The 23402-nt window shown below is 47.9% G+C and overlaps 5 protein-coding genes across 11 annotated transcripts; 3 read left to right on the forward strand and 2 right to left on the reverse strand.

Annotated features, from left to right (window-relative positions):
* Positions 1–22: 22 nt before the first annotated feature.
* Tmtc3 (Transmembrane O-mannosyltransferase targeting cadherins 3) lies at positions 23–5061 on the reverse strand. 3 transcript variants are annotated; one of them, XM_015185218.2, is made up of 5 exons: positions 4895–5061; positions 4651–4841; positions 2243–3507; positions 1408–2189; positions 23–1342 (listed from the first exon to the last, which is right to left on the reverse strand). In XM_015185218.2, exons 3-5 carry the CDS (start codon positions 3372–3374, stop codon positions 455–457), a joined length of 2802 nt encoding a protein of 933 aa, XP_015040704.2. In that variant the 5' UTR covers positions 3375–3507; positions 4651–4841; positions 4895–5061; the 3' UTR covers positions 23–454. The 3 variants fall into 3 exon arrangements, with proteins under 3 accessions (XP_015040704.2, XP_001361920.3, XP_033233258.1); XM_001361883.4 differs by lacking the exon at positions 4651–4841; XM_033377367.1 differs by lacking the exons at positions 4651–4841; positions 4895–5061 and adding an exon at positions 3883–4100.
* Positions 5062–5314: 253 nt separating this feature from the next.
* Positions 5315–6172, forward strand: mago (mago, exon junction complex subunit). The gene is made up of 2 exons (XM_001361884.4): positions 5315–5720; positions 5785–6172. The coding sequence occupies exons 1-2, from the start codon at positions 5460–5462 to the stop codon at positions 5965–5967; spliced, it is 444 nt and encodes a 147-aa protein (XP_001361921.1). The 5' UTR covers positions 5315–5459; the 3' UTR covers positions 5968–6172.
* Positions 6173–6943: 771 nt separating this feature from the next.
* Positions 6944–7725, forward strand: LOC6898996 (uncharacterized). The gene is made up of 2 exons (XM_002138920.3): positions 6944–7070; positions 7140–7725. The coding sequence occupies exon 2, from the start codon at positions 7148–7150 to the stop codon at positions 7589–7591; it is 444 nt and encodes a 147-aa protein (XP_002138956.2). The 5' UTR covers positions 6944–7070; positions 7140–7147; the 3' UTR covers positions 7592–7725.
* Positions 7030–21398, reverse strand: Magi (membrane associated guanylate kinase, WW and PDZ domain containing protein magi). Of its 4 annotated transcripts, none has more exons than XM_033377359.1 (6): positions 21226–21398; positions 17298–18402; positions 11271–11439; positions 9140–11204; positions 8847–9075; positions 7030–8774 (listed from the first exon to the last, which is right to left on the reverse strand). In XM_033377359.1, exons 2-6 carry the CDS (start codon positions 18121–18123, stop codon positions 8302–8304), a joined length of 3762 nt encoding a protein of 1253 aa, XP_033233250.1. In that variant the 5' UTR covers positions 18124–18402; positions 21226–21398; the 3' UTR covers positions 7030–8301. The 4 variants fall into 4 exon arrangements, with proteins under 4 accessions (XP_033233250.1, XP_033233251.1, XP_033233252.1 ...); XM_033377360.1 differs by having other exon boundaries at positions 21111–21398; XM_033377361.1 differs by lacking the exon at positions 21226–21398 and adding an exon at positions 20354–20838.
* Positions 21399–21748: 350 nt separating this feature from the next.
* Positions 21749–23065, forward strand: LOC6898998 (dynein regulatory complex protein 8). Of its 2 annotated transcripts, XR_001452402.2 has the most exons (5): positions 21749–21926; positions 21987–22224; positions 22283–22493; positions 22556–22695; positions 22752–23065. XR_001452402.2 is itself a non-coding variant. In XM_004444479.3 (4 exons), the coding sequence occupies exons 1-4, from the start codon at positions 21914–21916 to the stop codon at positions 22637–22639; spliced, it is 546 nt and encodes a 181-aa protein (XP_004444536.1). In that variant the 5' UTR covers positions 21749–21913; the 3' UTR covers positions 22640–23065. The 2 variants fall into 2 exon arrangements, 1 of the variants encoding a protein (XP_004444536.1); XM_004444479.3 differs by having other exon boundaries at positions 22556–23065.
* Positions 23066–23402: the final 337 nt, after the last annotated feature.

Below are 23402 nucleotides of genomic sequence, written 5' to 3' on the forward strand. Positions count from 1 at the left end.
TATTCAGAGAAACCCGTGGAAGTTCTGGTGTAGCTTAGGTAATGTTTTATTTATTACTCGTACATATATTAATATCGTTAAGTACATTTACTTTATCTGTTGCATGTCAAATGCAAATTTCCAGCTGTCAAGGCCATTCACATAATCGTAGAAATCATAGATTCGTATTTACAAAAGAATTAAACCATTTTCACTCATTTGACGGCTCCATCACATTGGAAGTGTACAAAGAATACACAATAGTTGTATAAATATCCTCGGATGGTATTGTTAATAACTAATAAGTACAGGAGCGAGTACTCTGGAATAGCGTGGGATATCTTTTATCCTTAATCAGACTCTGAACGCTTCACATAATGCGATACTTTTCACTCAACACAAAGTGGTTAAGTTGCGGTTTTCTCTTTATACATTATACATATAATATCTTTCTTCTGACTTATACCCGCTCTTGCTATAATCGTTTGCGAGACTTGTGTGGGCTTGCGCGATCCTGGGGGAGCTTAAACTCGTGCGGTTCGTAGTCCTCGTACGCGAGCTGCCGCTCTGGCGCCGACTCAGGTAACTTGTTGATTTTCTGCAGTCTCGAATGGACAATCTGCAGATGGCGACCAATATAGTCCTCGGCGGGAGCCAGTCGTTGGGCATATTGCAGGCAGGCGGCCGCCTTGGCCAGCCGCTTGCGCTCGACAAACACCACGCACAGATTGTGCAGGCCCTGGGTATTCTGGGGCTCGTAGTGAAGGATGCTGCGATAGCACTTCTCGGCCGCATCCAGATCCTTCATATGATTGATGTAAATATCGCCCAGCAGGATGAGGCCCTTGACGTGCGAGGCGTGATGGCGTATTAGCTGGTTGAGAAACGGCACTGCATCCAGGGGCCGCTTCGTGTCCGCCAGCAGGAGGGCCAGATTGAAGAGCGCACTGCGAAAGTCCGACTTGAGGTGGATGGCTCGCTTGAAGAACTGCTCTGCCTCTTCGAAGCTCGACTCGTCCATGGCCAGCATGCCCAGATTGAAGTAGACTTTCTCGTTGTGATCATCCTTGGCCAGCACCTTGTACAGGCGCGAGCGGGACACCTTACGCGCCTCCTCGCCACCCAGCTCCTGCAACAGAATGGCCGAGTTGAGAAGCGCCTGCTCGTGCTCCGGGTACAGCTCGATGGCCTTGTTGAAGTACACCTGGGCCTGCTGGCTCTTGCCCTGCTCCAGAAAGACCACACCCAGGTTGTAGTAGATGTCCGCGTTCTCGCTGTCATACAGTAGAGCCTGCTCGTACACCTCCTGCGCCTGGGCTGTGCGATTGAGCTTCATCAGAATATCGCCGCGGTTGATGTAGGCCTGCAGGGATGCGAAGTATATAGTATATTACAATTGTCAGTCTAGGGGCGATCAAGGGATCTCACCTGAACGTAATCACTCCTCATGCTGATGGCCTGGCGGTAGAGATGGTCGGCCTCCTCGAGCCGTGTCTGGTTCTTGGCTATGAGATTCGCTAGGTTGATGAAAACATTTAAATGATTAGGGGCTATGCGTGCATGATAGCTGACTCCAGGCTTGGCCTGCGGAAAGAGAGCCTTGGCCTTCACGTAAGCCTGCTCTGCCTCTGCGTACCGCTTGAGGTTATTTAACGTGCGCCCAACATTGATGTGGGCACCAATATCGTCCGTTTGAATGCGCACCGCCTCCTGAAAGTAGAGCAGGGCCTCCTCGTACCCTCCCTCGTTCTCGAGGGCGTGTCCCACATTGTTGTACAGCTTGGCATTGCGCTGATTCACGTGCACGCCGGACATGAACAGAGAGTACTCCGTCCGCCAGTCCCGATTACGTTGATGGGTCTTCAGGGCGTGGGAAAGCAGTAAAACGCCGAGTGCCACCTGCCCCACGATTCTCCATTTGAGGCACCAACGTCGCTGCAGCTGCTCGAAGCCGTAGGCCACCAGCAGGCAGTAGCCCATCGATGGCATATAGAGAATGCGTTCGGCCACCACAAAACCGACCGGAAAGAACAGATTGGAGGCCGGCAGAAAGGGCAGCACCATCCACCCGAGGCACATGAGCAGCGTGCGTGATTGGGCCAGATTGCGGGTGAAGCAGGCTTTGGCCACCAGCGCTCCCAGGGCCAGGAAGGTGCACAGAGTGGTCACGTTGCGAGCATCCGAGAATCCCTCCAGCAGCGGAACAGTGCCTGAAATGGAATCAGTTAATAAGACACTCTTTTTAATGAGGTATTGCACTCACCCATGGTCCAGTCACAGCAGAGCAGAGAGGGGCACAGGAGAAGCCAGCAATTTAGGTAGATGAGGTAGCCGTAGGTGAGCTGACGTTCGGGCGTATCTGCCGCCGAAGCTGGATTGTCGAAGCGCGTGAAAATGGGCAGCTGTGAGCCCATCACATAGACACGCCCTGCCAAAAGGGCCACCGTGATGCCGCCCAGAAAGAACAAGCGTTTCCACAGAGTCGACGACGACCAGCGACGAGCGCCCGACACACTCCCCAGCTTGGGGGACTGCTGCTCGGGCTGCTCCTCAAAGAAGCGCAGCACAAAGTTGCACAAGTGCAGCGGACGCAGTTGATGCACGACGAACAGCTCGTATACGACGCATATTCCGGCAATGGTGATTCCCTGCTCCTTGCACAGCATGGATGCCGAAAGGCAACTGCCAAAGCAGAAGAACAGTCCCAGCCAATTGGTGCGCCGAGTGCAGCCGGAATCGCCGACGGACTTCGCGTAGCTGAGAAAGGCGGCCAGGAAGCAGATGGAAGAGAGCAATTCAGCGCGGCCGACGACGCCAGTAACGGCCTCCGTGTGCACCGGGTGAATGGCAAAGAGCAGCGAGGCCACAAAGGCGCATGTGTTGAGCGAGGACGACGGTGCATTACTGCCTACGGCCGCACACTGCCGGAGCACCAGCCGGCAGACCCGACGCCACAGCAGGCAGACCAGCAAGTGCAGCAGCAGGTTGACGAGATGGTAGCCAAACGGCTCCAGTGCATGCAGCAAGTAGTTGAAGCGGAACGTCATCACTGTGAGCGGTCGGTAGGACTTGTGGGACTGCTCTTTGCGCATCGGCGTGCCCCAAAAATCGTTAAGGAACACATTACGCAGTGGCGTGTGGGGCCGCAGGTCCTTGTTATCCCTTATCGCACTGATGTCGTCAAACACGAGCCCGCACTGGGTGCTGTTGTAATAACAGGCGATGCACGCAACGCAGATGCACACAAACTCGAGCAGATTCCGCTGCGAGGAGCTACCTCTAACCACCACCTCTCTCTCCCGGTTACGGTTGCATGGTATAGCATAGGCTGCTGCTGTCTGAACTATTGGCAACTGCGGACTGGTGCTGGGGTTGGGGTTGGGGTTCATTGACATGTTGACTTCGCGTTACTTCGTGAAATCGTGAAACGTTTCATGTATCCATAATTGCTTATTCATTCGATGGAATGTTGCATGTAGGGCTTTTCCTGATTGTACTATGGAAGGGTTTCGGGGTGGTCTACATGGCCTGGAAATAAATGGTATACAAATGGAGGAAATTAGTTAGAAAATTGATAGCTTACATCTCAGTTATCTAGAGTTGTGATTGTATTAAATACTATCTTTAGAAAGGGTTCCGTTCCCATATCTATAAGATTTCCCTATAGGAAGACACTCTTAAAAGTATGCTTTGATATAATTCCCCAGGGATAAGTACATGGTATATCTCCTGATTCTATTAGATACATACTCCAGTTACTTTTTGCAGTAACATGTACGTCGTATACACGCACAGATGTACTTATATACGAATACATATGTCCCAGAACCATAGATACATACCGAAATACTTTTCTTACTTTCACACAAATCTCATCTTTATAGTCCCCTTGAATCCACACACCTTTTGGCTTCTATTCAAAGGTCGCTTTTAATGGCAGACTTTCTTCCGGCTTTTTATGGCCACTTGCTGGTTTTACAAGGAAGCAAAAACTGATTGTGGAAAAATCAATTAGCGCGCAACAAAGTAACTTCGTCCCGGTTACTGTCCTCGATACCAACTGCACACACAAAAGGCCCGAAGTTAACAAAGTTGTAAATGGAGGCAGCGACTCGGCCGCTGGAACACCCGGAGACGGAGACGGAGACCAGAGCGGGCCGGCATATACGGACGGAGAGAGACGGCCAAAGAGAGCGATGCAAAATTGCAGGCAGTGAGCGAGAGTCGGAGAGAGTTTTGTTTGTGTTTTACATATTATGGAAGGCGGAGGAGGAGCCAGAACGTGAGCATTACTAGGCGGGGCACATCGGCATGCTGAGGCGGATGTAGATGAAGATGGGGAGTGGATGCAACATAGAGAGGCATACAACAATGTTGCGCTCAATGTCATCGATTTTCGAGGCGGACAGTCAAAACAAACCACCACCGAAGTAAGCGCTCATAAAGAGAGAAGGCTTTGGAGTCGCAGCTGAGCGCAACTTTGTTGCACGACCGAGTTTTCCCGAAGGACGACGGCCAGGATGGTGTTCCACGTGCTCTGGTTTCCCGCCAATTGCGGCGCATGAGCTCTGATATCCTTGCACTTTCACTTCGGGGCTTTCTCTATCGCTCTCGATGCGCTCTCCGGCTCTCTGCTGAAATTAATGGATGTTTGTGTTTTTGTAAAATTACTTTGACCGAGATACGCCGGGGAGCTGGCGCTCGAGAGCCTTCCACATGTCCTCTCCCATGCGCTTTGACATGGACATGGAAATCGAGACGCCATTACAACAACGGAGTCCCAGCGGCGGCCGCACACCCACACAAGCAAATAAATGCGAATCCACCAACTTTGTTGCAATTTTACAATGATCACAATGTTGCTGGGGAAATTACGAGGTTGGCTTTAGTTGTAACGTTAGCGGAATCTCCTTACCGTAGTTTATTAGTAGTTTACTTGTTGATGCAGTTTCATTTTAGCAAAATAAAGTTACATTTTAACACAAACTCTAACTTTCGACTCAGCCTTGTTTTGTTGTTGAGGTATCGATGCCGATGACATGCTGCTTCTTCCATTTCTGCCATTCATGGCCATATGACACTAGACTTTGCTCATGGGCGTATGACACTAGACTGTGCCAACTGACTAGCTGCAACAACAGGGCTAGTCTTTGGAGAAGAGCACGCTTGCTGCCTTGCTGGCTGCTTGCTCACAAACAGTTCTTCAGTTGTTTGACTGATAGCGTCCAGAGACGGTTTCGAACACTAATTTTGCGCTTTGTCTTGTATTTTATCTCTTCGCATCAAAGTTGTCGCAGTCTAATGTCATAACACCATCATTCCGACCAATATTACCACCTATCGGCTGTGAACAACCCTGAAAACGCGACTGTATCGATAGGTGTTTTCCACCTCTGGCCGCGTTTTAGCAAAAGTTGGAAAAATTGTGTTTTTTCCTGAAAACATTAAATAAAACATCACAGATCAGTTGTAGTACGATCATGTCTTCCGAGGATTTCTATTTGCGCTATTACGTTGGACACAAGGGCAAGTTCGGACACGAGTTTCTCGAGTTCGAGTTCCGGCCGGACGGCAAGCTGCGCTACGCCAACAATTCCAACTACAAAAACGACACTATGATCCGCAAAGAAGCGTTTGTGCACCAGTCCGTCATGGAAGAGCTGAAACGTATCATAATTGACTCTGAGATAATGCAGGAAGACGATTTGCCCTGGCCGCCACCAGATCGCGTGGGTCGTCAGGTAAGTGCCACCACCTGAATGACTGCCAGTGAAAGTGTATTTACCTCGTCCCGTCGTTTTTTAGGAACTGGAGATTGTAATTGGCGACGAGCACATCTCGTTTACTACCTCAAAAACAGGCTCATTGGTGGACGTGAATCGTTCAAAGGACCCCGAGGGCTTGCGCTGCTTCTATTATCTGGTGCAAGATCTCAAGTGTTTGGTCTTCTCGCTCATCGGCCTGCACTTCAAGATCAAGCCCATATAAGCTGCCCACTCTCATATTCGATTTTACGCATAAGTCTATTTAAACAGACGCATTATTTTTGTAACAAAGCCTCAACAACACTAGTACTTGTATTAGCCCTAATGCTCCTCTACTTTTAGTACAACATTTGTGTACAGTTTGGAGAACGCTCTGGAAAACTGAATGAAGTGGAGTCTGTGTAACGAATAAATGACCATAAAATAAATGTACGTTTGTTTCTAGGAAATGACTTTTTTAGGGGACTAGGAAATGACATCATGATTGAGTCTTTTGGTTTCATATTTGCTGCTGAATCGAAAAACTCCTCGCAATGTTTGAATATACACACATACATATGTACATACATGTCTATGCATGTACAGCCGGCCGGGCAGCTGTGCTGCTCTTTCTCTTACAATTTGTATGCTTTGAGCGCAGCGAGTCGGGTTTACATACAACATATGTATGTATGTAAATATTCTGCTAGCAAACCTACACTCATCCCATGATGCAATTCATGGGTCCACTCCTTTTCTTCAGGGTCTTATTTGTACTCTCAAATTACAAAACAAAGCTTGCTGCTGTGTATGTTGTTACTGACAAAAAATAAGCCCCGCTTGGGGCTGGACCACCTTGTATAATTGCATCATGGATCATCCTATTGCTCTCTATCATCAATTCCTTTTTGATCCTCCTTCTACTGCTCTCTCCCTCAGAGACACCACCACTGCCGCCACACATTTAAATAGCGGATTACTCTACTGCGTAGTTTCTGTCTTTGCCTATTGATCCTCTTTCTTGCTTCTATACTACTTTACGACTTCTGCTTATCGACTACAATCACATATTTTTTATAAATCTCAGACATGGAGAGTCAGAGGCGCTCGAAGCTCAAATTTACCAAAGAAACCCGAGATCTAAACAATAAAGGGTCTCATACATGCATATGAACATATACACAGCCTGTTTATGCTTGTATGTATCACATACGTATTACGTTTCTGTATGGGTACCATAAAACTGCGCACTGGGCAAGTTGTGGGGATGGAGAATCGGTTGAAGTGAAGCCAAAATTCATTTTTCTGAGGAAGCTGGAAGTGAACAGTCGTGTAAAAAGAGCTTTGGTTGGTTAATTGATTACAGATTTATACATATGGTGAAATCCTCATCACTGTCCTGTCCTCCCTGCGCAGAATTCAAGATGAGTCGCAGAAATCCATGGAACACCAAATATCAATACCAGTGCGAATACAAGTCATATCCCAACAATGACTATCAAGGCGAATCTGGAGATTATGCCCCTGCCCAGCAACAAAATAGGGGTCAAAACTCTTATTCGCGCGGAGCGCTTTGTCAGGAGACGAAGTATCAAGTCACGGTCACCAAACGCGAATTCTACACGGGTCCTGGAGACGCCAAGTGTCTTGACGGAGCAGGCGGGTCTGCCAGCCATTACCCAGCCGTCCAGCAAAACGGTGCCGCCAAATCGGTATCGCGTGCTGCCGCTCGCAGAGAGCGTGCCTATGAACGTCGGGCCCAGGCTACAGTTGATGCCATCGATCGGGAACTGGCCAAGGATCCCGCATACCACAAGTGGATAAGCCAAGAGCGTGGAGAAGAGTTGCAGGACTGGAGATATCTTTAGTTTTCGCTTCATCAACAACCCACGGGTTATATCCCCATTTAATTTTCAATAAATATTTGAATATTTGATATATTTTGTGGACATATCTCTTGAATTTTGTTAAAATGCGTTGAATAAACGAGCGTCTTTCACTATTTCTTTCTTATTTCCAAAATGTATCATCAGCAATTTGCGAAGCACATATGTACACATCTTTTATTCAAACAAGGAGCAATAGCTGCCGATGAATCACATTCCATTGCGTCTGATCTTTGAAAAACAAATGAAGAATTCTTTTAAGCATATTATATATATTCGTACATATACAGTAAATTAAATACCAACAAATACCGTTTAAATAAGTCTAAATTGGATTTATAAAATACTTGTGAATAAAATATTGAAGTCCTTTACATTTGTACATTTACAATCTAATTTTCGAATACGAGTTTAAAATGCAGTAAATATCTCACAATCTGATATGCCTATGTCTGGATATAGTCTAAGCCTACGCCACTGAATGGTATTTCGAATAAAAACTGGTATAGAAGATGCATTCACGAAACGTCTCGAGATTCGTAAAGTGATAGATTTACAGAGGCTTACTAAATTCAGTCTTTGGGTTTACCTAATGAAGTACTAATTACAAACAAGTCTCCTTCCGATCCATACGAGCACGAGAACTAACACTAGAGAAAGCTCTTGTAGAGCCGGATTCGTAGATCTCAGAGTCATAATTGTGGCTGCTGTTGGTGCAGGGCCAGAGTGGCCGCAATATTGTTGCTGGGTCGCTCCACGTAGCCCCCTTGTCCGGGCATGGGCATTGACATGGGCATCTCCAGTTGCTGTTGGTGGTGGAGCTGATGCTGCAGCTGCTGATGTTGCTGCTGGATGGCTTGCTGATTTTGCTGTGGTAGCTGCTGCTGTTGCTGATGTGATGGCAGTGATGGCGCTTTAAGCAGACTGGGAGATGCTTGGAGCGGTGTATTGCTGCCCAGACCAGCACTGCTTCCACCGGGACTGGGGCCGCCTTGCTTCAGGGGACAGCCGATGGTGAGACGCACATGCAGACCAGACTCCTTGATGAGATTCACAACGTCGCCGTGTGACATGCCTGCTATTTCGATCCGATTCACGGCTATAATGCGGTCGCCCACCTTGAGCTCCCCACAACGATCCGCTGGACTGCCGGGAATCAGTTTTCCTAGGGATCCGAGGGATATTGAGATGAGATTAGGATGGGATTTAGCGACTAGACTAGATGAGACCGCCTTACCTATGGTCGAGCCGTAATAATGATTCGATGAGGATATTATGACGAAGCCAAAGCCCTCGTTCTCATGTCGGCTGACAATAACATCGTAGGGATACCGTCGCATCTGCGATACCAGCGGAGGAGCCTGCTGCAGAAGTGGACCCCGTCGTCGGCGCAGGATCATCGTGACCTGGCCACGCAGACCAGATTCACCCACCAATGAGACGACTTTGTGATGCGAAGATTTTAGCTGTGGGAAACAGATTAGCAGAGGACTTTATGGAGTCACACGATGCACTGCGACTGCCACTTACCACATTGATGCCATCGATGCTGAGTATCTCATCGCCGGTGGCTATGCGCTGATCCTGATCTGCGGCCCCGCCCGGCACAATGTGGCCGACGGTCACCTGAGAGCCCTCCTCGGTGCCACCGACAATGCGGAAGCCAAAGCCCAGAGCCTGACGCTCCAGTGTCACCTCGGTCAGCTCGCACTGGTCCGCGTCCTCGGAGGCATCGAGTAGGGCTCCGTTGCGCCAGCTGGGCGAGTGCTGCATCTGCTGCTGGGGAGGATCGAGGTTGGCAAAGCCCACGCGCCTCCGATCGCTAAGCAGCTCGTTGACACGCCGCTGTATCCGCTCGTTCTGAATGTGGGCCGCCTGCAGGGGCGAGTACTGGCCGCTTCCTCCCGAGATCGTTGAGTGCTGCGGCTGCACAAAGTAGCCCGGACGGTAGCGCTGGGCCTGGCAGTCGTAGCAGTAGCAGGACTCGTGGTGCGTCAGCGGCAGCGGCAATGGCTGCATGCTGGGAGGCAGCCCATAGATGCCGCCTCCACTATCCGCCTGAAGTGAAGCCTCGGCCAGACGTTCGCTCAGCCGACTGACCATCTTGGGATAGGGATCCATGAAAGGTATGTCGTCCAGCTCCTGCAGACTGCTGTTCGACTTGCCCTGAGAGTGCATCTGAAGGGGCTTTCTCGCCTCCGTCTCGTCCGACGGTGCGTCACCGCCGTCCACTTCATTGCTGGGCGTCTGGACCCTGGCACGTCGTGTGTCCACCAGTGGAGTCTTCGGCCGCATGGGCAGCACTTCCTTGACTTGGGTGCTGTACAGGTCTGCCGTGGGGGTCTTGCTGCGGAAGAGCCCGCTGCCCACAAAGTTCTTGCGCAACTTGGCCACGTTCCCCACCTGATTGAGCTGATTCAACTGACTGAGCGGGTTGGCAGGCTGGTCGGGGGGCGTGCGTTGGATCTTCACTGCTGTGGGTGTCGTCTGGCTGCACTCCTTGAGTAGCTCGACCACATAGAAGTGTGGCTTGTTCCGAACGTTGATTCCATTGATCTCCAGCAGCACATCGCCTTCCATTAGTTGGGTGCAGCAGCTGCGATCGAGAATCTTCTTCACGATCTGGCCGCAGGCGGAGTCGGCAATGGTGAATCCGAAGCCCATGGCTCCCTTCATGATGGAGAAGGTGTACAGTTCCGGCTTCTTCATCAGAATGAAGCCACTGCCACTGCCACTTGCCTTGCCGGCCCCCTCGCCGGACAGATCCAGAAAGTTGTAGTTGCCATCCATGTTGAGACGCCGCTGCTTGTCGGAGTCACGTCCATCCACAGCAACGGCCACGGCCATGGTGGTCACCACCTCCGTGTTGGGATCGTTGGGATCGAAGGGCAGCGGATAGCCGCGACAAACCTCCAGGGCAGCCCTCTCTCCGGGCAGTATCGACTGGAATATGTTGACCATATCGTGATGCGTGTAACCCAGGACGCAGGTGTCGTTCACATAGACCAGGACGTCGCCCGTCTGCAGCTGGCCATCCAACCAGGCGGGACCATTCGGCACAACGGTCTTGATTTGCAGAAACTCCTCCACATCCCCGCCAGCACTGCCATCGCTCCCAACGATGGTGAAACCGAGGCCACGGGTGGACTTTAGCAAGGTGGTGTTGATGCGCTGGCCCTGCAACTCTGCGGGATTGCGGGTGAACTTGTAGAGCAGTTTCACTGGCGCTTCATCCTCAACCTCTGCATCCACCGCCGTTGGAGTCTTGGAACGCTGCTCCTGCTGCTGATGCTGCTGCTGCTGGTTTTGTTGTTGTTGCTGCTGGAGCTGAAGCTGCTGCTGCTGCTGATGTTGCTGTTGTTGTTGTTGCTGTTGCTGCTGCTGACGTTGCTCTGCAGCCCTCCTCTTGGCTTCCAGAACAGGGTTCTCGTACTGCGTCCTGCGATTCACATGATCGATAAAGTACATGCCGTACATGGAGTCCTCGATCTTTTCCCAGCCATAAGGCAGCTCGTCCTCGCAGCAATCCTCCAGAGACTTCTTCTGGTACTTGGACAGGCGAGGATCCAGCCAGTGGGAGGTTCCAGTGTTGTGGCTGCAATGGGACAGACATCATCGTAAGTTAAAGACCACGATTTAGATCTGAGAGCATTCTACTTACTCGATGAAGTACAGTTCGCCACGTTCGGTGTATGCCGTCTCCCATTTAGGAGGCAGTGGTCCCAGGCCGTCGCCAGGATCCTCGTGATTACCATCTCCGCCACCGCACTCGCTGCCCAAACTGCTGTCACCAGCCTCGCCGTTGTAGTACGTGTTCTGCAGGAGATTCTCTGCATGGAAAAAGGGAAACAGTTCGTTAGAGCCTCAACCAACCTCAAATCGTTCATTGAACCCAAATGCAGGTTGCAATTGGGGAAAAAGAGTCACAGAGCTGATTGCCCAGCCACCCGAAAATAGTTTGTTGAAGCCTCCCCCCACACTGATGCAGCCATTGACTGCCACTGACTGGACACTGCCCCATCCATTCGACGATTCTCTGTTGATTGAAGCGTTAAGAGTTTTCGATTGGGGCAAACCGGAATTATAATTATTATTAGCATCTTTGTGGTGCTGTGTGGTGCTGTGCTTTCAGTGGTCAGGGCACGACGACAGTTGCCAGGCAGGCTCTAGTTAGGCTAATGACCTACTTTCCACATCCAGAGAGAGTGGTATGGAATGGTGTGGTATGGCATGGCATGGGATGAGTTGTGGGTAGTCGGAGCGGAGCTCCCGTCGCAATGAGTCGCCACTCTGGTTGGATGCGGCGATGAGTAATGGAGAAATTTTAATTATGGCCAACTCTGACTGGGCCCCTTTAAGTGGAAAAATGACATGGCCTATGCAATTTTCCAAGGTTACACCGTTTGAGCAGAGATCATGATAAGAAAAACTCGATTGGATTTAAGAAAACCTTAGTTCAAAGCACGCCTCTGCATCGAATCAGTCATGATGCTGGCATGATAATTATGCTAAAATATACATCGATAATGTCGCCAGGCCCCAGACCACTCATCGTTAACCCCTTTTAAGGTGCATGCCCCCTCAGTTGTACTCCATATGTATACTAAACATAGATGCACCCGTGGAATAGGGCTAATCGAATGACGGGGGCCCCAGAGACCGAAAGACCCACCTCTGGCCATCATATTCACCACCATACAACATACGAGTATTGCGAATCATTTGAATAGAAAGATGAATATTTATGCCATGCCAGACACACAGGCAAGTAGAACAGGCCGCCGGGTAGAGAACGAAGGGGGTAGAGGAACGAAGGGAGACAGAAGCGAGCGACAGACACACTGCTAAACGGTAAAAGCGCGCCATCTTCTGATGCTTTATTCTGCTTTTTCTTTCTCTTAGATTAGTTTTTACTCTCAATGGTAAGAGCGAGAGAGGGATATAGTGGGAGAGGCTGAGCGGGAAGCTCGTTTGAATAGCTGTAGTCTGCAGATGCAAAACGCGCGTGTGTGTGTCTCTCAGAAAGTGCAGCCAGAAAGTGTAAACGAGGGAGACGGATAGAACAAGCGGAGAGTCTCTCCCAGCGTGCATGCTAGACTTATATGAGGTGAGGCATTAAGCAGTACTATGTGTATGGCAAGGTGTGGACCTTACTTAGATACACCTTGCCAGCGCGGAAGTTGCTGGGCGGCTGCTGCGGCACAGTTTGACTCCCTCCCAGTTCCTTCCCCCACCGTCGCTTTGGTTCATCGTTTGCTATTGCGCTGCTTTCGTTCGCAACTCCACTGCTTGCACTGCATTGTGTAAATATTTGTACGAGCAGAAGAGCGATTAAGGGAGAGGGGCCGGGTGTATTTGATCGCCAGATGTAGCACAGAATACTATTCACAGCTGTACGCACGTGTGTGTGTGTGTATGTGTTCAACTAATACTTCGACTAGGGATGCCCAACCGAATGGAATGCAGTTTAGTTACCTTACCCACTCCCACATCCACCCACTCATGGCTATTGCTTTCCAGCCACCTTCTTTTGCTCTAATATTTACTGCTCTTTTGGTCTAATATTTACATAGCTCCGACACACATTCGCCGTTACGTTACTATCGTAGATATACGCTGTTATCTATGCTGAAAATGTACATATCTCAAAGGTATATATTTGCATACGTTCATGGGTAGATAAGGCCGTGCAAATGATTATTTTTCGAACAACCTAACCATCGTACTATAAGAAGAGAATTGGAGCTACAGGTATAATAGCGAACAGTCTAGTCTTTCTAGTCTTTAAGTTTCAGCTTCTCTGATCTATTTCAACAATCTATGTACACTCGAATCTCGTCTTTAAGCACTTTCCTCAGAGATGTTGCTTGATAGTTGCTTTCCAGGGCAGAGAACAAATCGTAAGCCTTGTACGACAGCTCATAAAAGTGACTCATCCTCTGAGAATGTTGGCCTGAATGGATCCCAAAAAAAAGAGTGAAGTAAAGAAGAAACGAAGCGAGAGCCTCAAGTCGGAGGCTTTCTTTAGCCGAACAAAGAATATCCATTACTCATAATTACAGGGATTGCCAGAACGATGATAATGATGATAATGATTGGCATACGGATCGGTACCAAAGATTGTGGCTAATTGCATTTGGAGTTTAGTGAGAGAAATTCGAACAGTTTAGTTCTGTACAGAGATCAATCGGATCGGTAATTGGCTAATGCATTAATGCTTTGGTAAACGTCTAAAAATAATGATGGCACTACAGAAACAGAAACAACAGAACTCTAAACAAAGAGATCACAGCAGAGCAGAACAGAGGCAGACTTTCGACGAACATGTGTGCGGCCTGTGCCACCATTGAAGCAGATCCAGACACAGATACAGACACCGACAATCCCCCGGAATCTGCAACAGAGAGCACACAAATTACATAAAAGCTGAACGGCAGTACACGGACGGTCATTGACTCTGGGGCCCATTGACAGAAAACAAAAGTCAAACCCATAGTTACGCACGCGTCGTAGCGGCGTGGGGAAGAGGGGACTGAGCGAATGGGGGTCAGAGAGCGGGCCAAGCGGACAAGGCAAGGGGGGCGTGACTTGGCCAGTTCGTTACGGAGTCGTGGCCTCAGCTCTTTATTTCGCATTTTGAACCTAAATGATGTTAAAAACGCCATTATCTAATTGCCAATGTTACCCACTTTGGCTTCATCCACTTGAACCACTGTTTCAAGGTTCCCCCGATCTCCAAAAATAGTATCACAGTCTCAAGATCGACGTACTCCGCTGACTTCAAAGTTCGTGTCTGTTCGGATATCGCCACTTGTAAGCTGTCACCGGGAGTCGTGTGTCTTTCAACACGATCATACAACAGCATGAAGAAGTCAAAGAAATCGTTTATAAAATCGGTCAAAGTTTTGCCTTAACTGGAGTGTCGTATATATATCATTCGTATGTTCCTTTAAGCAACACAAACATATCTTTTTAATGTCTAGCCAAGTGAAAGACCCATTCCGCTACAGCACTAATTTGTACAATTCCCGAGTAACATAAACGTGAACGTGAACATAAATTAGAGGCAGTAATGAGCCGCTTGTTCTTCCACTCCAGCACTGCTTACTATGGATATCCCGTCTAGACCGCTAGACTGCTTGAACTGAAGATGACGCTGAAGCTGTATCTGGAACTGGAGTTTCCCCCAAGTTACGGAATGTCCACTTGAGCATACGACGGGGTTCCATTGTGGGGGAGCAAGAACAAGACTCGTAATTTGCTTGGACCTACACTCAGGAATTACTCCGCCCGCATTGGTTTGAATAGAGTCCGCTACTTGCTACTTGCAACTTGCAACTTGCAACTTTAGATTAACAACTGCCGCATGCGTGGCAATTGATGTCATCGACGTATGTGTGCCCCACTTGGGGGCAGCATGAACCCAACGTTGTCTTTGTTCTCGCAGGGAAAAAGGGCGGCGACGTCGGGCATGCTGTGTGTCATTTGTGACATGACTCCTTCTACTCCTTCTCTTCCTCCTTATGGGTGCCTTCGCCTAATGATTGCATCTAATTGGCTTTGCTGCTTCGTTAACTTGGCTTACATGGCACGCCATAAACTAGTGGATCTCCCCGGGTCCCCTGGCTGGCTGTCGTAATCAAGAAATTAATAATCGCATCATATGATGCAGGGACAGGCTGCACTGCAACTCCAAAGCCCCCGCCTGAAGGTTCTACACGCTGCCTGCTAATTGCCTCTGACGTGAGGCGTAAATGATAAGAAGAAAACAACATTGAGGGTCGCTGAGGGTCCCGCCTCCTCTACGCGAGTAGTTCATTGCCGCCACTTGCAGAAGGAGTCTCACACTCTGCTTCCGCGGGCATCCGCCAGATTAACATCCCCGTTCCAAGAGAGCTTTGCGTTCGTCTAATCAAAGCCTCGTCTCCCCACTAATTAAGTTGCAAAAAAGAAACCCAACGCCTCGAGGTACTTTGGATACAGGTGTTGCCCCCGAAAAGTTGTTGCCAAATACAGCGGCCGCTCCAACAATGGGATGACAGAATGGAAGGGAGCCCACAAGATACTAAACCACAAACTTGCCCAACTTCCGAAAACGACTCCCCCCACTCCACTCTCCATCCACACGCAGCTGGTGTTGTACATACATACATATATGTTTTTCGAATGGATATATGTATCAATGAGATGAGTGGGTTTAGTTTGCATAGAAAATAAGATTGAACTCGTTCGGAGATCGCTTGTGTTACTAATTTCAGATGTGGGGCCAAGTTTTGTGCTCTTATAAGGTTATTGTTCGGAGATGCAGAGCTTTGTCTGAAGATTCACAAAGCTATTAGCCACAAAACAGCTCAATCTACACACATGCCATATACGTATTGTTCTATTAATATTCATAATGATGGGAGAACCTATTCACATAATACATACCATTTTCCAAAAACCCCTGCTTAAAGTGTTTCATAGCCCGACTGTTATCCATTAGGCAGCCCTGTGTTAAATCGTAGCCAAATAATCTCAAATACGGACATTTTTAGTAGACCAGCAACGATTTGGCTAAACATTTACAACTTAATGGCCTACAGCCTACAGTTTATCGGCTGTGTGGCCTGCTCTATAAATATTAATTTCCCACATCAGGTATGTAGATTCTAGACCACCCACCAATTAAGTGCGCCCCCTCAGACACAGTGCCCATCGAGAGCACGGGCGAATAGAGTAAAGTAAGTCAATCAACGACAGAAACGAGGCTACCTCCGCGCACCCTCCATCGCATCTCTGCCTCCTCGTATTTATAGCCACTTTTCTGAATCAGCTTTTCGCTTCTTTGCGTGTCTCATTCATTCATGAAGTTGTGGTCTTACTATGAATTCACTCTGAGCTTGAAACTGAGGCTGATTCTGGCACCACAATGATGTGGATGGATCGACTGGGGTTCACCAGGGGCTTCCGTGGCTCGTGACTCGTGACTCGTGTGTGTGGGAAAGTGATGACAAGTGGATTAGATGTAACGGGAGTAGAGTATGATATGACACTTGCATCAGCAGCAGCAGCAGCCACAGCAGGCACACAACAGAAACACCCAATGTTATATTGAGGGTGTAATACTTAGTCCTCTAAGAAGCAGCTAAGAAAGAAGACCCACAACACGGTGGGGCAGCACAAGAAGGCCCAAGAAGAAGAAGGTCCCAGCAAAAGTGGGCTTTGGCTTACATCAGAACATTTGTTGTTGCCGTTAGCTCCAATCCAACCTCCCCTCTCATCCGTTGTTCCAGTTTTTCGGTAATTTCCATTCGTCACCTCAGAGAGGCAGCGCAACCAATTTCATGGCACTGCAAGTGCATTTTCAACTTGAAATTGAAAACGAATGGAAATTGGAGTACCAGTGGGAGTGGAAGTGGGAGTAGGACTGGGAGTGGCACTGCAAGTGGGCGTAGTGAAATTGGAGGCCATGTGTGTGTGTGTGCTGGCGGCGGGCGGAAATGAGTCACTCTTCGGTGGTGGTGTCTCGAGAGGCACTAATTAAAATTCATATTTTATGAGGCGAATCGAAAATGGAAATTCGATTTGGGGACAGAGCTTAGGGCACAGCTCGGCGGCACACAGTCTCTCTGCACTGACTAATTATGTACATGATGGATCTTGTTGTTCCCATAAATTAGTTAGCTATCATTTAAGTGGCTTTTACCTTTGCTGCCTTTCAGAATGCTGCTCGGGTGGCCTGGCGGTCGACCTATGGCTGCTGGGCCTCCGTTGATTCCATTATTGGTTATCCCATTTCCAGGCAGTCCAGCGATGAACTGATTGTGCACCGTCGACATCTGGCTGTTCAGCGAGGCAGCATCTTCGCGAGAGGCAGAGTTCCCAGCTGTGGCTGTGGCTGTGGCTGCGGCTGCCGTTGTGCCTGTTGCAAGGGCGGATGATTTCTTCACAGCCGGCGGCGGCGGCGGGGGCAGAAGGTGGTGGACGCTGCCGGGTGGCGCCATTGCGGACTTATCCGCATTGCCGTTACCAGCCACGTCTGAGCCTGTTGCAGCGGCCTCACAATTATCATCGACGCTGTCGCTGTTGTTGCAAATGAATTTCTTGCCACTTCCGTTGGCCAGGCTAGAACTCAGATTCGAGTTTCCGTTAAATGCTGCAAAACTAGTTGAGACCGGAGCACCAGCACCGGCACCGGCACTGGCACTGTCACTGGCAGCAGCAGGATGTGGATGTGGATGTGGATGTGAGTGCGAGAGTTGGTGGGAAGCATTCAGAGGCGCCAGCTGTTGCTGTTGCTGTTGATGCGGCTGTTGATAGAAGTGATTGTTAAAGTGCTGTTGCTGTTGCTGTTGCTGCTGTTGTTTCTGCTGCTGTTGCTGCTGATGTTGCTGTTGTTGTTGGAGCATTAGGTAATCAGCGGCAGACGATGACGACGCTGCTGCTGTCTTGGCCATTGGTACGCCTCTGGCTGCCACGCCTGCTCCCCCACCGCCAGCTATCGTCGTGGTTGTGGCTGTTATTATGGGCATTTTAATCTGCACTTCTATCTGCTGTCCCCTCCTCTACGCTGGTCCAAATCGTTTTTCTATATTCTACAGCTAACCACAAACGGTTTGCTTCGCCATTGCATTCGATCGCTGATATTCGCTTGGGGCTATTCAATGCTCGTTCTGTTCTGTTCTGCTCTGTTCTCTGTGTGTTGCGGGAACTAAACTCTTGCTAAACTCTGAGCGCCTCTTCGCTTTGGGGCCTTAATTCATTTGTCATTGAGCATCCATTCGCAGGCATCGCATCGCAATGGCAAGAAGCTGCAAGATGGAACGAGAATTAAACGAGAATTCATGAATTAGCATCACGCAAAGTAATACAAAATACAATCAAATTACCATGCAAACAACAAACAATGGCAAACACTCAAAGTTTCTACTCTATCGAAAGATATTTTTATGCATAGTTTAGGAAATAATTTTGTGGACAGCCCTGGCACTGCAATTAGTCATCGAAATTCTATGAAAATAGATATGAAACCCCAAAGTAAAATCGATCCAGACAGTCGTCAGATACTTTGAGCTTCCTAACACTGCTGCAGTCGCCATTCCTTTCCCAAACAAAATTCAAAGACAAAGCCATCCAGTTAGACGACATCTCCAGCGCCAGCTCCCGGCTAGACACGATCATTGTTCGGCGATGGCAGAGACTGCAGCTCCCAAAGTGGAGGCCATCGAGAGTCCGTTTGGTTTCGAGGAGTCCCCCCGCTGCTGCTGCAGCATTGTTGACATTCGTCGAAGAATCAACGTCGGACTTTCCCATGGCAGTTACATACATATATAATTATTTTCAGTGCACATTCCGTGCCAAGGCAAGCTTTTTTCTCTTATGATTTTCGCCAGTTACAGTAAAAGCCGTTGAAATAGTTTAAAGTTTTTTATCCAGCCTTGAGGAGTGCGTCATGTCATGAAAGTGTTTTTCTTGCTAAGCTGCGCACGCTGTTTATGTTTTCTACTGAAAGACTTTCTTTCATTAAATATTCGCAGGGGCCAAGCGATGCCGTAGGAACGAACAGGGGTTTCTGGACTCTGGTTTCGCATAAATGTTTATGAATATGAAACGTAGGGAAATAGTGTATCCAAAACGTTGACTCACGGACACGGACACGACACGACAGAATTATGAAAAGTGAATAGGAGGGCGCAAGAAAATTAACTGTGCGAAAAAATGGGCATCAAGCACGGCAGCACCATTCAGTTCAGTTCCTCTCAAGCGAAAAATGTACTCCAATGAGAAGCAGCAGCAGCAGCAGCAGTGGAAGAACCGAGGCGAGGCTCTGCTCTACAGAGGGAACTCTGCGGGTAGCAGCGTAGCACTGACATTCACCAACAAAGAATGCCAGCAACAACAGGCAACAACAGGCGGGGAGAAACGAGTTTTTCAGAGCATGGCATGCCACCAGATCGCGGCAAACGAAAACCGAAAGGTAGCCCCCCAACAACCACAGGCAAGAACTCTCTGGTTCTGGTGCTGGTGCTGGTTACTGGGTACTAGGTACTAGGCACTGGTGGTGGTTCAGGCACTTGCCACTTGCCACACGGGGCACGTAGGCGCTGCGCAACGGCGACCTGCGGTTCAAGCCTTGTTGGAGTGGACCGATCGCTCAGCCACCTGTCGTCGTCGTCGTCGTCGTCGTCTGGCGGTTGGCGAAAACTTCACGTAGCATTAGAGAAAACCCCGCTCCAGACCCAAAGCCCAAAGCCACTTTCGACTGCAATCAGGCGGCGCACGACCAGACCAGACCAGTTGCAGTTAACAAGGGAGCAGAGCAGCGGCGGGGCGGGGACAACAACCGCAAAGATGGAAAACCGAAAAAAAAGGAAAAACACAAAAGCCATCATTTCACTTCATGGGTGAAATTCATCATCAGCGTTTAAAGCCGTCTGTGAGGCGGCTAAAAAAGCAGTAGATGGCACGTTTAAAAGCCGAACCAGAGGGCGAAACAAGCGATTTCGGTTTTTATAAGGAAAAGATCGTGCTTGTGGAAAGCAGACTTGCCGCAAAATGGAATTATCTAGACACACACAACACCTAATTGCCATCAATCATCGATGAGCATGCAATAATTATCCATAAATAAACTTTCTGCATGGGAATGAATCGAATAATGGTCACTGCCATCTGCCGTCTGCCATTGGGCAGAAATTGGAAAACTGTCAACGCAAGATAAACAATATTGAGGCCGCACAAATTAACTTTCAAAGTTCACACCTTCTTTTGTTGTTGTGCGTTCAGATCAGCAGTATTGGGAGGCGATTGGCACGGACACTTTCCATTTTATTTGGTTTTTTTTGTTTTGGTTTGAGGCGATGAAAACCGCAAACGCGTTTTCCAAATAGCACAAATACAAGCGCGCGCGAAACACACACACACAGATTCAGATTCAGATGCTGATGCCGGAGCGGTCCCACTTGTTAACTGTGATAATATAGCCAAGTTTGAACTTGTTATTGGTATTGGCGCTGCTTCGTGCCTCTTGAAAACACGCTGAGACGCGCGCGCTGCCACACACCTGCGAGACGCGACGCTCGTGGAGAAAAACGGGTTCCCAGCGATAGGGGGCAAGGGAAGCAAATCACTCGAAGTGTTTAATGGCTCTTAGGCTTGCATTCAATTTGCAATTTGAATTTCCCGCTGGAATTAAGAGCGCAACCGCGACACGAACCAGAAACTACGGAGACTCGAATATTACGTACGGATGCTGATACCTTGATATATCAAATATATGTATATATTTTTGATTTTATATTTGCAGGTGATATTTTTTATTTTGAAAAAGTTTGGAAACAATGTTGTTTCCTTGTCTGCGGCCGAGATACATTTGTGAGATACATTTTCTTTAAAACCGCCCGCAGATGTTGCTGGTGTTTGAATAATGTTGCTTGGCAACAAGCGCCTAAAGATGCCCGATACTATCGGTCAGAAATAAAATTCCAGTGTAAGGAAACTATCGATACAAACCACAAACCTGTTGCTCACACACATGCACAGGAAAGTATGCACACCGACAAACAAAACAAATGCACTGTGTTGTACTGCAGTGGATATAAGTGTAAAACTACTTGGAATACAAATTTACACACCATTAATTCATTTGCTTGGCTGCATTCCTATAACTGATAACTTTAATTGATAAAAATGCACTATAAATTAAAATAAAAACACCGAACGAAAAACAAAACAACGCGACGCGACGCAATGAAACGCGCCATGGTAGTTTTGGTGAGTTATTCGTCGTGCCGTTCGGTCACACTTTTGAATAGTATTTTTGGTGACGGGGGTCACACTTTGAACGTAATCATCGTATCATTCTCGTCATTCATCGGGAGCCAGCGCGCCAGATTCAAATGTCGAAATCTATTAAAATTAAATTAAAACTCAATCAAATCGCGCCATCAAATCGACTAAGCTCAAAAAAGGATAAAAACTATGACTAATTTTGCATTATTGACAAGTTAAATTAAATTGCAAGGACAATATCGAAATGCATAGCATATCCATTTTTTAAAGATTTAAAGACTTTTGATGAAAATATCGTGTGTTGATGGAGAGTTTGTGATTACGACGGCGGAGACAGTTGGCGGGGACACTTGATTTCGAATCCCAAAACGCCAAATCATGTAAATTTATTCAAAATTTGTGCTCCAAAATAACAACACTACAAACCCAGCAAAAAAAATAAACAAATTTCAAAGTGTATCAAAAATTAAAAGTGAAAAAATTAAGGAAAACAAACCAAAATCTACATAAGTATTAAAATTTACCTTCACCATGGAAATTGGCGGTAAGTAATCGGGGGCCCTAGGTTCTCTCTTACTTTAATCAGCCCTATTAAATACTACAGTTGCTTTGAACAACGATCTTGAGATTAGGATCTCGGAGGCCTTTTGCGTCTTTGATACTCATGGTGATAAATACATAGACACTCGCAATGTGGGAAATGTTCTCAGATTTATGGGCTGTGTGCCGACCGAGAAGGAAATCAATGATATAATTGCCGCCACTGAGTCGATAGAGTACCCCGGGGAATTGCAGCTACCAAAATTTATGGCTCATGTCTCCCAACTGCTTATGAATAACCAGTGAGAACACTTAAAGGACGAATAATGGCATTTTTCATTGTTATTCTACCTTCCACAGTATGGAGCCAGCGTCAGCAGAAAAGCTGTATGCGGCTTTTCAGGTGCTTGACCCAGAAAACAAAAAATATCTTACCAAAGAGTATTTCGAAAAGTTAATGTCAGAGGAGGGAGAGCCTTTCTCTGAAGAAGAAATGGCGGACATGTGGCCGGTGGCCATTGATCCGATTACTGGAAACATTCCCTACACGTTCTATATTAACCAACTGAAGGTAAGAGCTGGTGATTATCAATATATTGGCTTCTATAACTTTTGTTTTCCTTAAAACTTTAGCATAAGGGGACAATCTATGAAGTGGCTGCAGCTGTTAAGGAACAGGCCGAACAAGCTCAGGCCGAACAGGGGCGCAAGAAATAATGTCAGCAAAGAAACATTAACATGGTGGCGCCCTTTGGCGCAGTTGTGGCCCACTACTCCGCCCTGCCTCAGCCCTCAGCCCAACGCTGGAAATGGATCTCCCAACGGCCATCAAGAATCTGCGCTACTTTTCCGACTGGGCCGGTAAGAACCATGGCAAGATCGTCCCCATGGGAAGTGATTTCTTGGCACTTGGAACCCTGGAACTTCCCCATTCTGATGATGGTCTGAAACTGGGATCCACACTGGCTACCGGCTATCAGCCGAGTAGTCAATGTTTCTGGTTTCGGTGGAGCCGGCGCTGTACTGGCCAATCACGTAGATGTCGACAAGGTAGCCTTCACCGGATCCACGGTGATTACATTCGGTTAATTTCTGTTTAGGTGTAAAACTCTTTTGAAATACAATATTTGTGAAGAAAATCTTGAAGATTCTCTAAGAAAACTGTTTCCCAGGCCAGTCATTTGTCAGTGTCCTCGCTGCGTGGCTTTCTCTATAAGCCAGGATAGTCCGCCCTTGCGAGTACTTAAAAGTAGTTAAGCTTGAAAAAAATTGATTCATCAATCATATAAAATTATGTGGGCAAAGCTGAGAGATCTATATAGCTAGTAATATTCCACGGAATATAAAAATTAAGCAATATGGTTTTCAATCCTTGACGGAGAAGGATTAACCTATTACTGGCCAAGGGGGTATTTCAATTTTCCACCGAAAATAATACAAATTGACTAATTTCAGAGTTCAGGTGAAAGATATTGTGGTT

Source organism: Drosophila pseudoobscura, chromosome 3 (genome assembly GCF_009870125.1).
Source record: "Drosophila pseudoobscura strain MV-25-SWS-2005 chromosome 3, UCI_Dpse_MV25, whole genome shotgun sequence".
Taxonomy (NCBI): domain Eukaryota; kingdom Metazoa; phylum Arthropoda; class Insecta; order Diptera; family Drosophilidae; genus Drosophila; species Drosophila pseudoobscura.